At 37.6% G+C, this 16,384-nt stretch overlaps 1 protein-coding gene across 1 annotated transcript in view; it reads right to left on the bottom strand.

Annotated features, from left to right (window-relative positions):
* Window positions 1–916: 916 nt before the first annotated feature.
* The window catches only part of NUS1 (NUS1 dehydrodolichyl diphosphate synthase subunit), a 33,734-nt gene continuing 18,266 nt past the window's right edge, over window positions 917–16,384 (bottom strand). The window contains exons 2-5 of the mRNA XM_049899808.1: window positions 14,412–14,537; window positions 12,437–12,586; window positions 6,656–6,755; window positions 917–4,065 (exon numbers count right to left, since the gene is read on the bottom strand). Of these exons, the coding sequence (XP_049755765.1) occupies window positions 3,975–4,065; window positions 6,656–6,755; window positions 12,437–12,586; window positions 14,412–14,537 (467 nt within the window). The 3' untranslated portion in view covers window positions 917–3,974. The remainder of the gene's footprint in view (window positions 4,066–6,655; window positions 6,756–12,436; window positions 12,587–14,411; window positions 14,538–16,384) is intronic.

Raw genomic sequence — 16,384 nt, 5'->3', positions numbered from 1 at the left:
TATGTCGGCATCTCCTGTCTGGAGGGGAAATGGGAGGGAGTCAGGACCTGGCCGAATGGACCCGAAAAGAGAGTGGAGGGAAGGAGCATGCTGTCTCATTAGGGGGAGAGCAATAAGGAATATATAGCAAGCTGTATATAAATTTCTGTATGAGACTGACTTGGTTTGTAAACTTTCACTTAAAGCACAATAAAACTTAAAAAAGACAAGACAGATGGAAGATATGTAAGCATCAAATTACTTGCAGAACTTGAACCAAGGTTAAATATTCATTAAGGATAACCGAATATTATATTTTTCCAAACATTTACATTTCATATGCTAATTTGTTTATAAGCAGGTAAAAGAATACAAAACAGAATACGAGACTCAATTCTAGTTCATAATTTTAAAAAAAACTTTTTATTAAACCTTTTACAGTATTCATTTTTTAAATATAAGTACAAAAAAAATCTTAAAGGATTGGTACCAAAATGTTGATTGGGTAATTGTACTAAAAACGATTTTCCTTTCTTTTTGCTTCTCTGACATCTTTAATTTTTCTACAATGAATTGTATTTTTCTTAATGTTAAATAAATTATTGCACACCCTTTCCATCAATTATATAACAGTTTATGGCCTATCAGCTAGATCTTACACAACTGTTGATGCTAATCTTATTCCTTGGGTTTTATTTCAATTACTCTAAACTTTTTCTATAATAATTTTGTTAAAGGTATTTCCTATTAACCAAAGTTAAAGTGTGACCTTTGATAAACTTAGCTTTAGATGAAAATTATGCACAAAAAGTAAACTGTCTCATTATTAGATCCTTGGAAAGTGACTATGTAGCCTAAAACAAATCATAGGTCTTACTATTTCCTGATTTGACAAAAACTGCCAAATTTCTTTTTAAAAGGGTACACATAAAACTTTTTATTTTTTTGGCAATTCCATACTCAGTTAATTCAGGTTTCAATTACTGTAGAATTTTAATAATTCTAAAAATGACAAAGCCAAATTTTCTCTTGCTATTATCTAGCAAAAAACAAAGAGCAAAAATTTCAAATATGTCTAACCTGGTAAAAATGAAAATCTACTTCAATCAAGGGCATACCATTAAAAAAATAGTATCGCTATCTAGTCATGAGTTTTTCATTACATTGCTTCAGCCTCCAAATGTTCAGAATAAAGGCAACATTCACATACCACTACAGTCCATGAAAAGATTATATTTTTTATTGTTTGTTCATATATGTAAAGTTTTTAACTTTCAATAATAAAAGTCAATAAATTTGATTCCTTAATCATAAAAACTTGCTTTACACATTATTTACATGTTGCCAAAGTCTACAGTCATACAAAACATCACAAGGATTTAACCGATTTTTTTTTTTTTATGCATGGTTCCATCACAAACAAGAGGGAGCTAGTCAAGTAACATACATTCAAAGATTAAATTGTAGATATGCACAGTGTATTTGGCACTGTTCACTGATACTGTAACATCTTCCTTCCAGAGAAAGGCACTCATAAGCCTTAGTCCCAATATGTTGGAATTTGTTATTCACATCAAAAACCAGCTTTTGAACTTTGAAAGAGTAATTAGTTTTAAGAAATAAAAAACACAATCAGACTTGGGAATGGATTTCAAACCCTCCAAATTCTTGCTATGTTCCAAATAGCTGCCATCCATTAAAGTAGGTTTAATTTGGTAACTTTGCCACTGTGTGCAGTGTCAAGAAAAAAACAACTTAAAGACTCTAACTTTCAAAAACCATGAAGACTAACAACACTTTTCTTTAAAATGATCCATTTGTCTTGAGAGTTCAGAGAGCCCCGATGATGCATACCTTGTGACGACTCTGGTAGGAACTGCCGACAGACAATCCTTAACGACCAACACCATCAAAGTTGGGGAGATCGTACCAGCAGCTGAGCCCGTGAGAAGATCTGGAATGCCTGTGTCTGAACTCAGAAACCTTTGCAAATGGTTTTAAGGGTCTCTGCCTAAGAATATTACATGCTTAGGTCAGAACTTATAGATTTATTTTGATGTGTAAAACTACATTATTACAAAATAGGAGAAAAAGAACAAAGACTCAAAGATTAAACCTTTAGCAAACCTGGGCTATATCCTCGTGCGTAATTTATTTCACTAACTTCATTGCAAGAAATATTAAATCCCTTCACTTCAGTATGGCCTGTTAAATTTAATTCATCGAAGTTGTACATATTCCAGAGTATTTATAAGACATTTATATCTACCATATTTATAAGAGGCATAAATTCAGTCTTAAACTAAGGCCAAAAAAAAGCCTCAACAGAACATGGATCACAGTACAGGGAAACAAGCTGAAAATTTCCTGGTAAAGTTTAGAGATATGCTGTAGCTTTACACAAGATATTTAGCAATAAATTAAGACTTTAAGAAAAATCTTACAATGGACAAAGGACTGTGAAAGGACTGAATGGAAAGTAATATCACTGGACCAAAATTTAATTTAATCATTTTTATTTCAAATGTATTTGGAAAATCATAAATGGAGTTTTGTAATCCAAAGTCAAAACACATTTACTCCTCTTAGCTTCAGAATTCGACAAGATTCCCGATCGTGCTTTCCAAATCCAGTCGTCTTTGCTATTTTGCAGACTTCTGAGACCTAGAATTTAAGCTATTCTATTTTAAATGTACAAGTTTACAACTATTGTACACTTGCTGATAGGGGGGTTTTCTCAAAATAGTCCATCAAATATAAAGAATGGTTTCTGTGCAAGGATAAGCAGTGAGGGAAGAAATATTAAACACCTGTGAAAAAATCATTTATTGATTTTTAACAATTACAGAAAGTGATGTTCTCTATCACAAAAGAGAACACACAAAATTAAACGATTTTTGTAGGTTTTGGTAATATTTTACTCCCTACACAAGCCTCAATCCTATTTAGAGAACTTTTTTAAAAAAGTTACCATCAGGATTTACTGAGTAAAAATCTCGGGTATAACATGGCCCTAAAATGTGCTATTCCAAGGAGGAACAGGTGACGTTTCAGGAAAAGAGCTGCCTTGATAACTTCCAACAAATGCTGATCTTAAATAAAAATAGTTAATGAAAATACTCTTCAAATCATGTTTGGGTACTATCTAGCACATTGCCCACCAACAAAACAAAACAGGAAATCAAAATTTTGTTCCCATTTTAGCAAATTTTCCACCTTTAGTTTTAAAATTACAGCTATTCACCTTTTTTTGACTGTTGAATTCAATATTTCAGTTTTTTTAAAATACGTATTTCAGTATTATAAGACCACTCTTTAAAATTATCTTCACAATCTAGAACATAGACACCAGAGCAGTACTCTCAAGTCATATTGTTTGACCATAATAAAACGAAATGGAAACGGACAGATATCTGAAGATAGGCATTCCCTCTGCTCCGAAGGTTTACAAGTTTTTAACATGTGAGCAATACAGGACTTCACTCCTTTGGAGATTCCTAATACTCATTACGCTTCCAATTAATAAAGTCAACATATTATTCCTAAAAATGAAAAGTTTGGTCACTAGGAAAGACTGAAAATTATTCCCCTCCCCCCAAAACCACCACCAAACAGCACTAACCACCCCATCCTCTCCCCACAAAAACAGGGAAGTAGCTGGGGCTGAAGCCTTTGAAGTTTGAAATTTGAAATCCTAAACATTACTGCTATTTGCCCAAAGTTGCAGGTCTATGCATTTCCTTCTCCAATACTTCCCTCATTAATAAGTTTATTTTCATACATACACATGTGCGTGCATTGTGCACGCATACACACACACACACACACACACTCGCTCACTCACTCTCAAGTAAGACACTTTTTTGTGTTTGTTGATAAATTATGAGGGTTACGGACTGGGTGTGTACGGGGTTTCATAGGTGCTTTGTAAACATCAGAGTCATTTAGGTCCTTTTCTCCAAAAGCCTGAAATCAAATTACACAACCAGGGATAACTACTTTCCCAGACGCTGTTCGCAGGCTGCATATTGACGAAGAGCAGAGAAAAAGTCCTCATAACTGATGTTTAGGTGGGAAGGCAAAGAGCTGAAAAGAAAACACAGGAGAAAAAAAAGGCAATTAGGTGATATATTGTATTTTGGTGGGGGAAAAACAGTAGGATAATAACCAAAAAGAGGTTAAGGACAGGAGAAAGTAAATTATAAGCATTATTGTTACACGCTGTCAAGTTAATTCCATCTCACACCAAAACATTTCTACTAAAACACTGTGAGACAGTTCAAGTAAAAAGTAATCTGCCTTTCCTTCCACAAGAGAAAAGCAACTTCTAATGAGTTAGAGATTCAGAACCTATTAAAGCATTTACCAGTTATCAGTTGCCTCTGAGTTGATTCCTATTCCTGGAGACCCCACGTGCTGCAGAGTAGAACTGCACTCCAAAGGGCTTTTTGGCCGTGACCTTTTGGAAGCAGATTGCCAGGCCTTTCTTCTGAGGCACCTTTGGGATGTTTCAACAGCCAAGCTTTCGGTTAGTAGCTGAGAGCTTAACTGTTTGCACTACCTAGGTACTAAGCCTAGATTAATGCAAAGCTAGAGCACTACTTACAAAGGTCTTGCTCAAATCTACTTTAAGGACTCATCTTGGTCAGAGTAAAACCAGTACTGCTTGAGATGTTCATGAAAGCCAGGCTTAACACTGGACAGAGCAGCACAGCAACCTCACATGGTTAATACACTGAGGCAACGTGGTGAGCAATCAGTAATGACCACTATTTCCCACTGCTCAAGGGAGCAATTATAGTGTGAAGACAAGCACTTTAAAGACAGTGGACGTACCTCCAGAGGGTTCCCCTTCAAGTATTTAAAATACTTAGAATAATTTTCAATAAATAAAATGAAATAAAACCTCTGATTTATACAGCTTTATAATGACTCTTCAGGAAAACTGGATCAGAGGCAAACACATGGTCCAAGTACAAGAGTCACATTCTGAGTACAACAGTCACGCACACCAAAAGAAAAAGAACTGACCTACCATGAAAGAACTCCTGCCTGATCCTGTGGTTCTCTCTGCACATGTTCCTTTCTTTATCTTTGCTTTGACTGCCAGGAATTCTGAAACATGTCATCTACTTCCCTGCATTTATCATTTCTTAATAATTCCAGCTATTTACCTTTTGTCTTTTTCACTCCATTGAAACGATTTCCTTAAAGGACACATTAGGTGACATTACTTGCTAATGCTTGCTTCTAATGACCTCCTCAAACTATCTACTTTCCGAAGTCCTCCTCATTCTGTCCCCCTTATCAACAGCCTCACTGTTTATCAATCCTCAAGAAGCACTTAGTGCCACCACCCATCAGTGTCTCAGAAGCTGGGTGGTTGCTTCCCAGTCTGTTCTGTCAGGGGTCCAGCCTCCATCTACTTCTCCTTATTATGATTAAGACATATTCCCTACCATCACAGTGCTTACCGTTTGATAGGGAGAGACAAACATAGAGCAAATCTCCATATAACGTGCTAAGAGTTAGACATGTATATAAACAGTTCCATGCAAAAGCCTGTTATATACTAGATATCTGATGTCTATTATCAGATTTAAATCCTCAACTCCATATTAAAATGTCTATTGTACAAATTGTTATTGTTGTTAGGTGCCTTCGAGTCAGTTCTGACTCATAGTGACCCTATGTACAAGAGAATGAAATACTGCCCAGTAGTGCACCACCATCCTCACAATCGTTGTTATGCTTGAGCCCATTGTTGCAGCCACTGTGTCAATCCATCTCATTGAGGGTCTTCCTCTTTTTCACTGACCCTCTACATTGTACAACTAGAGATGCTTAAATAACTTCCCAAAAGTTACAGCTAAGATCCAAACATGCTCTATCTGTTCTAAAATATATACTCTTCCCTCCATGCCATTCTCAGTTCACAAGGTATCACTGCTGCCATTTGTAAATAAAGTTTTATTGGAACATGGTCACAGCCATTTATCTATTATTTATGTTGTTTAGCTGCACTAGTGTAGTTGAGTACTTGCAACTGAAAGGAGTAGTTGCAACAGGTCATATGGCCCAAAAATTCTAAAATATTTACTTTCTGGCCCTTTACAGAAAAAGTTTGCCAAACCCTGTTCTAAATAATAGGTTTCATTCTCACCACTGTATTCCTTATCACTTTACCTCTGAATTATGGTTATGCCCTCTTTGTCTTTTGACCTCAACATTTCCCAAATCCAATCCACTTAATGCACAGATGCCAAACAAATCTTCCAAAATCAACATTCTGACATTATCCACAGGCTCAGTGGTCTGTTTCTCCAAATAAGTGAACAAACTCCTTATACTGACATTCAAAGCCTTCTAAACTTTTAACACCCCCAAACTATCTTATTTCACTTCATACTATTACCCAATACTAACTTTCTGTTCTTGTATGGCCAGTTCCATCACTATGTCTTTAAAATGCCACATTCATTTTTCCTGCCCCCACCCAGTGCTTTTCTTACCTTCCCTACCAATCCCCTATGCGTCCTCTCTTCTCTGATTAAACAAATTAGGCCCAAATCACACCTCTTCTTTAAAATCAACAACTCTGATCAATAGGGATAGCTCTCACTTACAAAGGAACACGATGAATTGAATCGAAGTTAATATACTTCTAATTACTTACACAATCTCAGTCAGTCTGATGTGCCAGGGAAGAAAGCCTAATGTGCTGTCCACAGGACCAAACTTCAATACTAAATCAGGATCAGGGAAACCATTTGAACCTTGGGAATAAAGAAATATATGGTAACTTAACATGCATTGCTTATTTAATCTAAACCCAAACCAAACTACTGTCAAGTCAATTCCAACTCACAGCGACCCTACAGGATAGAGTAGAACCGCCCCATAGGGTTTCCAATGAGTGGCTGATGGATTCAAACTGCTGAAATGACCAAAGGCAAAATGCTTCTTATGCTTTGAGCACTTGTTTTCATCAAAAGCTTTATTGTATGTTTGCATGCCCCTAACCCCACTCTGTAACATATACTTTAATACCAATTCCAAATGCAGAAGTCTTTTCAAAAGTCCACTTAACTGGATTAAGTACCTGAAAAGGAGAGGTAACCCAATACCCACCCTAAGCCCAATGGGTACCCCCCCAAATCCTATCTATTTCTCAAGACTCAGCTTCAGCATGTTCTTGGCATCCTGGAAAGGACACTGCTCTACAATTATTTATTCTGGCCACAGAGTCAAATAATTTCACAGCTGAAAATGAAAAGTATCTACTCTCCTTCTTTCCCCCAAGTCCCTTAATTTGCACTTAAGAAGCCAGAACGACCAATCCTACATACAAATATATATACACAACAAACATTTTCATTATTCTCCAGAGCTCAAGCTCCCTCAAGGGGGAAAAGGAGACTGAACACCTGCCTCAATAAGAACATGTCCATTTTTTATTTGTTTTACAAACTGGATTCCATGACACCTGGCTTGGGGAAAAAGGAATGCAGACATTTCAAATGCTTCAAAGTTTGAAAAGCCAAAGGTAAAATAAAAAAGATAGTATAATTTGAGAGGTCCAGGTTCTAACAGTTTCTAATAATCTCAGTTCTGTCACTAACTTGCTTGTCACACAACCTCTCCGGGTCTTAATTATTAAGTAAGGGAACTGGATTAGACAGGCCCATCTAGCAGTAATAGTAAAGAATTATTTCCACAACAAAGTCTCTTTAAAAGTTCACCTTGGTAGAGTAAATAGATTAAGTAAAGGAACACATACTCCTCTGCTGGCTAAAAAGAAATCCTCTCTAGTAAAAAAAAAATAACAAGAAGGGACTTCTGATTATGGTGGTATGAAGAGGGCAATGATCCTCTTCATAAAAAAAACATGTATTAAAATGGACTACAACCAACCATTTAAGAGCAAAGGCAGAGTTCAGGTAAAAACAAGAGTCTATGGTACCTTGGCTGGAAGTGCTCTCAATTCTAACCCCTCTCCCCCAGTCAACTGCAGAGAACTGTCATTCTACCAGCATGGTGCTGCCTGTAAAAGCCACTGGTTTTGTTGCTTGCTGCCAAAAGACACAGATTCAATTTGGGGAAGAGGGGTCCTAGATGGTGAAAATCCACAGTTTTGCCAGCTAAAAGTGATGAAGTTGATAGGGAATGAAAGAGGAAAACCCACAGCTTTGCTAGCCTGTGGTTATAGTCCCAGTTGGGACAAGCAGTATAATGGCTAGACATTTAACAAGGGGATCCTGCAAATAAGGGTTGAGATAACCTCTCTACACATCCATGGCTGACTGGGAAACATATGGCATCAGGGAAAAGGAGGAGCAAAACAAGGTGGCAAAAAAGTCCGGTGAAAAACAAAAGTCAATGACACTTGAGAACTACTGGCAACTTTGAAGGCACTCTTCCACTCCACATGGATCATGGAAGCCTTAGGAGCTTGCGGTGTTTGAGCACCATAGCCTTGGTGCAAGTCAACAGCTGACCACTAAACTATGCTGACATAAGAAGTGAAATAAAAAAAAAAAAAAATTATCCTAAGAATCTACAAAAATCCTGCAATTATTAAATGACTTCAGGATAGTCTTAGGACACAAAATCAATACAACCACTCCTCCCTTATTGACATGGTTAGGTTCCAAAGGCTAGGTCATTACGTGAAAATGGGCATTACGCAAAAATGGAGGATGACCACGTCAGATCAAAAATGGAGGATGACTATAGCATTACACAACAGCCAAATCACATTGCTATATAACTGCCGGATTAAATCATTACATAACTGCTCAGTTATGTCATTACATAACTGCCAAACCACTAAGAATCATGGCCCAGCCAAGTTAACACATAACCATCACAGCTGACGTTACTCATGCCTCGCACCTTGGAGTTCGTTACTGCTAGATGTACATCATTAATGCACAAAACAGTCAGAGAGTAAACGTTTTACTACTGTCACGTGCAAAATGTATAATGAGAAAGTCGGTAAATGAGGAGTAGGTGTAAAGAAAACCAATTGTATTTCCATATACTATCAATAAACAATCCTAAAATAAAATTTAAAAACCATTAACAATACCATCAAAAAAATACTTGGGAATAAACTAAACAAAAGCTGTAGAAAGCCCTATACCATGAAATTAGAAAACACTGTTGAGAGAAAAATGAAGACTCAAATAAACGGAAAGAGATAGTATGTTCATTAATTAGAAGACTCAATATTGTTAAGATAGCAATTCTTTCCATATTGATCTATAGTCAATGCAATATCTATCAAAATTCCAGCAGTTTTTTTCAGAAATTGACAAGCTGATTCTAAAATTTATATGAAAAGGCAAAGGAATAGCCAAAATAACTTTGGGAAAAAAAAAAAATCAAAGTTGAAGGACTTATACTACCTGATTTCAAAACTTACTATAAGGCCACAGTAATCAACAAAGTATGGCATTATATGGATAAACATATAAGCCAATGGAACAGAATCGAGAGCCCAGAAATAAACCCACATATTTATGGTCAAAAGATTTCAATAAAGGAGCTAAGGTAATTGAAGCGGGGAAAAAATAGGCTTTTGACAAACAGAAAAATTGGTATCCTTTACCTAACACCATTAAACCAAAACCAAACCCACTGCCATCAAGTCAATTCTGACTCACAGCAACCGTATAGGACAGAGTAGAACTGCCCCATAGGGTTTCCAAGGAGCAACTGGTGGGATTCAATTGCCAACCTTTTGGTTAGCAGCCGAACTCTTAACCACTGAACTTTTTTTTAACACCATTAAGGAACCCCTTAAAAGACACCAGTAAGAAAATAAAAAGATAAGCTAAGGTCTAGGAAAAAAATACTTGCAAATCATGTAAATTATCTGTATCAAGTATATAAAGAACCCTTAAAACTCAGTAATAACACAAACACATTAAAAATAGGCAAAATATTTGAAAATCACTTACCAAAGAAGATAGAGTTGACAAATTAGCACATGAAAAATACTCAACATTATTACTCATTAAGAAAATGTGAATTAATACCACAGTGATAAACTATTACATATCCACCAGAATGGTTAAAAGAAAAAAGAAAAAAAAAAAAAAAAAGCTGACAGTACTATGTATTGGCAAGGATGTAGAGAAACTGGAACCCTCATACACTGTCAGTTGGAATGTAAAATGGTACTGACTCTTTGGAAAACAGTTTGGCAGTTTCTTTAAGGCTTAAATATTCACTCACTATAAACAAATCAACTCTATGCCACCCAGTCGATTCCTACTCATTACAACCCTATAAAATAGGGTAGAACTGCCCCTTAGGGTCTCCGAGGCTGTAAATCTTTACAGAAGCAGAATGCCACATCTTACCACAGAGCAGTTGGTGATTCGAATCAAAGATCTTTGGGTTAACAGCACAGCGCTTAATCACTGCGCCATCAGGGCTCCTTCACTTCCTCCCTATACTAAAAAAACAAACCCGTTGCCGTAGAGTCAATTTCGACTCATAGAGAACCCAAAGGACAAAGTAGAGCTGCCCCATAGGGTTTCCAAGGAGTGCCTGGTGGATTCGAACTGCTGACCTTTTGGTTAGCAGCTGAAGCTCTTAACCATTACGCCACCAGGGTTTCCATAAGACCTAGGAATTCCACTATTAGGTATCTACCCAAGAGAAAACAAAACATATGTCCGCACAAAGACTTGTAAGAAAGTGGTCATAGCGGCATTACTCGAAAACTGCAAATATCCAAATGTGCATCAGTGGGTTAAGAAATAAACAAAGTGGGGTCTATCCATACAATAGAACACTACTCACCAATAAAAAGGAATAACATGCAACATAGCTCAACCTCAAAAAATATTATGCTAAGTGAAAGAAGCGAGACTCAAAAGACTATATACAATATATATACTATATATAGTGTATGATTCCATTTACATAAAAGTTCTGAAAGTAAAAGTCTAGTCACACAGCAGGCGAGTGATTACCTAGGGTTGAAGGGAAGGATTAACTGCAGTGAAGAGGTAACTTTTTGAGGCGACAGTATTCAGTGTTTGCTTCTGCCAGATAAATGAGTTCACTTAAGGGCTGTGTATATTTTCATTTATTGTGGGTCTACAAACCCTGAAGGCTAAACCCATCCTCAACTTCAGCACTTTGTGACATGCTATTTGAAAGGTCAGCTTTGGGCCCCTGTGCGAACCTTTCAGGGCATCTTCATAAATTAAATCTCTGGCTGGGACTTCACAGGATTGAGAAGACAGTCCACATATGAGTAATCTCTGACCAGAGACTCCACAATGGTCTACTTTAAGCCTACTCATTCGGCCTGAATATAGTCAAGCAATGACAGAGTAGGAATAGAAGAGTAGGGTAAGAAGTAGGTAGCCAGTGAAAGCTGGGGGTTAATGAGAACATGAGGTCAAAGAGGGATTGTGCCCTGTGATGGACATGTGGCAAAGTAGAAGAAACAGAATAGTTACATGAATCGCTTAGATAGAAAATGCATGATTAATGAGTAAGATGAATGGAGACTCTATGTAAATGATTGAAAGGTAAAATGCATGTCTGAAATGGTATGGCTATAGAAGCTATCACTGGACATGACTTTGTTAGATGTACTGCCTCTCTTCAAAAGGATCGAGGACAATGCTAGCAAGCAGAAGGACCATGAAGTTAAGGCAAAATGTTTCTACAGGGGCTCTAGGGAGAAAAAGCAAACTGAAGGCTTTTATATACAGCTTTTAAAAAAAAAAAGATATAATGTTATATTTGGTATAACATTACAAATATAGTAGTATATTAAATATAAAAGACTTAAAAAAAAAAGTCACAGATAACAGTAAGATTATATCCTTGAGAACCCACACCTTGAGGCTGCTCCCTAAATAGGTATTACGTTCAAACATATTCCTAAACAAGGAAAGAGGAGGAGGGAGGAAGGCTGATAAGTAAAAGTCCTACTTTCAAGAACACTCAAAACCCCAAGGGGACAAAAAATATCCACTTAAGTCCTCTCCTTTCCCGTTAAGTCCCCGTGCAAGTTAGTGGACTATAAATTTCATTATCTCAAAGCCATTGTCACAAATGGGTCTTTAAATCTCAGACACGTAACAATTATAAAGACAATCATTTTTTTTTTTTAAATAAAGTTTTATACTGTGACCAAAACCAAACCATTTGCCGTCGAGTCAATTCAGACTTATAGCGACCCTATAGGACAGAGTAGAACTGCCCCACAGGGTTTCCAAAGACCGCCTGGCGGATTTGAACTGCCAATCTTCAGGTTAGCAGCCGTAGCACTTAACCACTACACCACCAGGGTTTCCTTATACTGTGAAAGGAGCCTAAATATTCTCCTTGATACTACAATCTTGTGGGAAAAACTAAAAACATTCGTGAGTGTGTGTGTGTGTGTGTGTGTGTGTGTGTGTGTGTGTGTATACACATGACTTACTAAGTAAACTGTCTAACATATCTACATCCAAATCTGTAGGTCTCTTTTGCTGCTGGGCTACTAACTGGCAAAAGTCCTGCGCGGCTCTCACAATATCTGCTTTTCCATCTTCTGGGGACAGCACCTTCACTGCTGATTGGCAATTTAAAACTAGAGGAAAAAACAAACAAGATATTAAAAAAAAAAAACCTCTTCTAGACATAGTTTAAATTCAGTTTTAAGAAATACTAAATTGAGAACAAAATAAACATTTCTCATAGTTAACAAGAATCTAAACTTCTCAATTTCCGTATCAAAGTGTACTTAGCACAATGGAATACTACGCATCGATAAAGAACAGTGACGAATCTGTGAAACATTTCATAACATGGAGGAACCTGGAAGGCATTATGCTGAGTGAAATTAGTCAGATGCAAAAGGACAAATATTGTATAACACCACTATTATAAGATCTTGAGAAATAGTATAAACTGAGAAGAACACATACTTTTGTGGTTATGAAGGGGGAGGGAGGGAGGGTGGGAGAGGGTTATTTACTGATTAATTAGTAGATAAGAACTACTTTAGGTGAAGGGAAGGACAATACTCAATACACGGAAGGTCAGCTCAACTGGACTGGACCAAAAGCAAAGACGTTTCCAGGATAAACTGAATGCTTCGAAGGTCAGCGGAGCAAGGACGGGGGTTTGGGGACTATGGCTTAAGGGGACTTCTAAGTCAATTGGCAAAATAATTCTATTATGAAAACATTCTGCATCCCACTTTGAAGTGTGGCATCTGGGGTCTTAAATGCTAACAAGCGGCCATCTAAGATGTATCAATTGGTCTCAACCCACCTGGATCAAAGGAGAATGAAGAACACCAAGGTCACACAATAACTATGAGCCCAAGAGACAAAAAGGGCCACATGAACCAGAGACTTACATCATCCTGAGACCAGAAGAACTAGATGCTGCCCGGCCACAACTGATGACCGCCCTGACAGGGAGCACAACAGAGAACCCCTGAGGGAGCAGGAGAACAGTGGGATGCAGACCCCAAATTCTCATAAAAAGACCAGACTTAATGGTCTGACTGAGACTAGAAGAATCCCGGCGGTCATGGTCCCCAAACCTTCTGTTGGCCCAGGACAGGAACCATTCCCGAAGACAACTCATCAGACATGGAAGGGACTGGACAATGGGTTGGAGAGAGATGCTGATGAAGAGTGAGCTACTTCTATCAGGTGGACACTTGAGACTGTGTTGGTGTCTCCTGTCTGGAGGGGAGATGGGAGGGTAGAGAGGGTTAGAAACTGGCAAAACGGTCACGAAAGGAGAGACTGGAAGGAAGGAGCAGGCTGACTCATTAGGGGGAGAGTAAGTGGGAGTATGGAGTAAGGTATATATAAGCTTCTATGTGACAGACTGACTTGACTTGTAAACTTTCACTTAAAGCACAATAAAAATTATTTAAAAAAAAAAAATGTACTTAGCTATTCTCCTCAGAAAGGGCCCAAACACCCCAAATCACATTTATGTACATACGTAAACGCTGCGTTCTTTTCAAAATGTTCAAATGGACATTGTATTTGTGAATAAATCCTCTAGAATTAGGAATTTTAACTACAGGCTAGGTAACAATTTCTACTCATCTAAAATGTCACCCCTAATCATAGCACAGTAGACACACAGCTCAGAAGGGAAAAAAAATCAAGACTGTAGAAAAATTTTATGCTTCAACTGAAGAATATGTATTGTCCATAGAGTTCCACCCAATTCTGACTCTATTACAGCTATTTTACAATCTGGCTCCTGGTCGTGATTTTCTTTTTCTGAAAATTACCCTTTAACAAGATTAAGACATGAAAAGTCTAATAAATCTAATGATTAAATACAGCGACAATAAGGACTAAAACAGTAAAATGAATGAATGAAAGAGAAAATTTGCCTTGAAATGCAAACACACATCTGCGTATGCTGCATATTCATCTTACCTTGATCATCTTTGTCATTACTATTTGCAAACTCTGGTGAATATTTGGAACAATCTAAGCCCAGAAGTTCCTGCTGCTGTTTTAAAATTTCATCCATTAATCTGGAATTATTTCTTTTGAAAATGCCTTAAATAGAAAAAAAAGTAAGTAAATAACAAGGTTAATTTATCCTCTTCAGTAATTAATGCTTACTCGTGAAAACACTAGATCCTGAAATGAACAAGTTCTAAACGAAGCAGTAATGACTAACCCCAAACTAAAAAAACCGACAACAAAACTTCATAAATATAACAGTCTAGCTTCAGGCTAAGGTAAAAAAAAAAGGACAGGAATAACTACTTAGTACCAACGTGAATATGACAAAAATTCAGACCTAGAAAGGAATTTTAAGAGATCGTTTACCTTTAGTAAATGATTGCTTAAGGATAAAACCCAACATCCTTAAGTAATTTGTCAAAGAAATTATGAATCACAGTGGTGGTCTAGAGCCCAGACCTTCCTAATTCTCAGTCTAATGGTCTTCCCTGCAGGTGTACTATGTGGATGAAATATTATTACCTTATTCGGAATATTTTTTTTACTCTTAGGAGGAACTAATATGAATTATGTAAAAAGTAGAGAATAAAAGACAAAAGTAACAAAACCATCAATTAGTAACAATGGAAAATGTGCACTGTCTATAGTACACACTTCCTCTACCCATCAAATTCTAATTCTATGGAAAAGCATAGAAATAAACTGCATATATGCCTTTGATCCTTCAACGCTACACAGAAAGGTTAAAACTTTAACCAATATCATATAACTAAGAAAAACAAAGTAACTATGTAGCATAAATTTAATATATAAAACTAATAAAGAACTCTAAAAACAAGCAGTAGGTTTCTGGAGTATTTTCAAAGATGCAGCTTTAGAGTGGCCACTGCCTTTTTTCTTTATCAAGTGGGCCTTCCCTGTACTCTCAGTCAGGTCAGATTTCAAAGCAGTCCACAGATTAACCAGGAGAGAGGATATAATAAATATATATGAAAATACAGCACAAAATATGCTATATGCAAGTGCCATTTGGCAGTGTATGTACAACAGCAATTCAAAATAAAAGCAGTCTTCTTTGGTGGGGAAAGCCTTTGTTAATAATGCAAATAAGGTCAAAGGCACCCTTGTGGGGATGGGACCATGCAAATTAGGTGTATGCAACCCTAACAAGGGGATTGGTCAGTTTTGCCATCCCACTAGGCTTAAAATGAGCCATCCCCAAGTTGGAATAGGGGAATCTCACTACTACCAAGAAGAGATGGAAATGGAGCACGTCCTTTGGACCTAGAGTGCCTGTGCTGAGAACCTCCTAGGCACAGAGGGAGAGAGAGCTATAACACCAGGGATGGCACAAGATGGCAAGAAGCAGCACAAGAAAAACAGTGGCAGCAGAAACAGGAGAACAGCTTCCCGGCCCACAGAACTAGGCAGTTACAATGGGTATGCTGACCCCCACAGGGCAAGAGAGCGGAGAATCTTCGGGGAGGAGGCTTCCTGACTGAGTGGGGTACCCCAGGCACTTACTGATGGAGCTAACAAGCTTTGCAAGTCTTGCCTGAGCAGGGTAGAGGCTGGGCCAAGGGCCCCAGAGCCAGAGAGAGGCCCAACTGCAGGCATGACTGAGAAGAGGCTCTCCAGATAAAACAACTGTATCCTGAGTTGTTTCTGACACTGAATTGTAACCTGTTACTTCCTCAATAAACCTCATAACTGTGAGTATGGTCTGTGAGTTCTGTGTGGCCATTGCAATGAAATATCAAACCCGGCAGAGAAGTAGAGAATGCTATAGGAGGCACAGATAGTGTCAAAATTGGTAAAAAGGTTGGAGAGAGGAGGTATGTCTGACCTCTTCTTCATAGGAATCAGCCTTGGACTGTTGCTCTTGATACTCCCGCCCCCTTGTGAAGTCACAGGAGGTCAAACGCTCCTGCCACACC

Source organism: Elephas maximus, chromosome 1, assembly GCF_024166365.1.
Source record: "Elephas maximus indicus isolate mEleMax1 chromosome 1, mEleMax1 primary haplotype, whole genome shotgun sequence".
In the NCBI taxonomy this organism is placed as follows: Eukaryota; Metazoa; Chordata; class Mammalia; order Proboscidea; family Elephantidae; genus Elephas; species Elephas maximus.
Note: the sequence above shows the minus strand (reverse complement) of the source record. Positions and strands in the feature narration are given on the sequence as shown.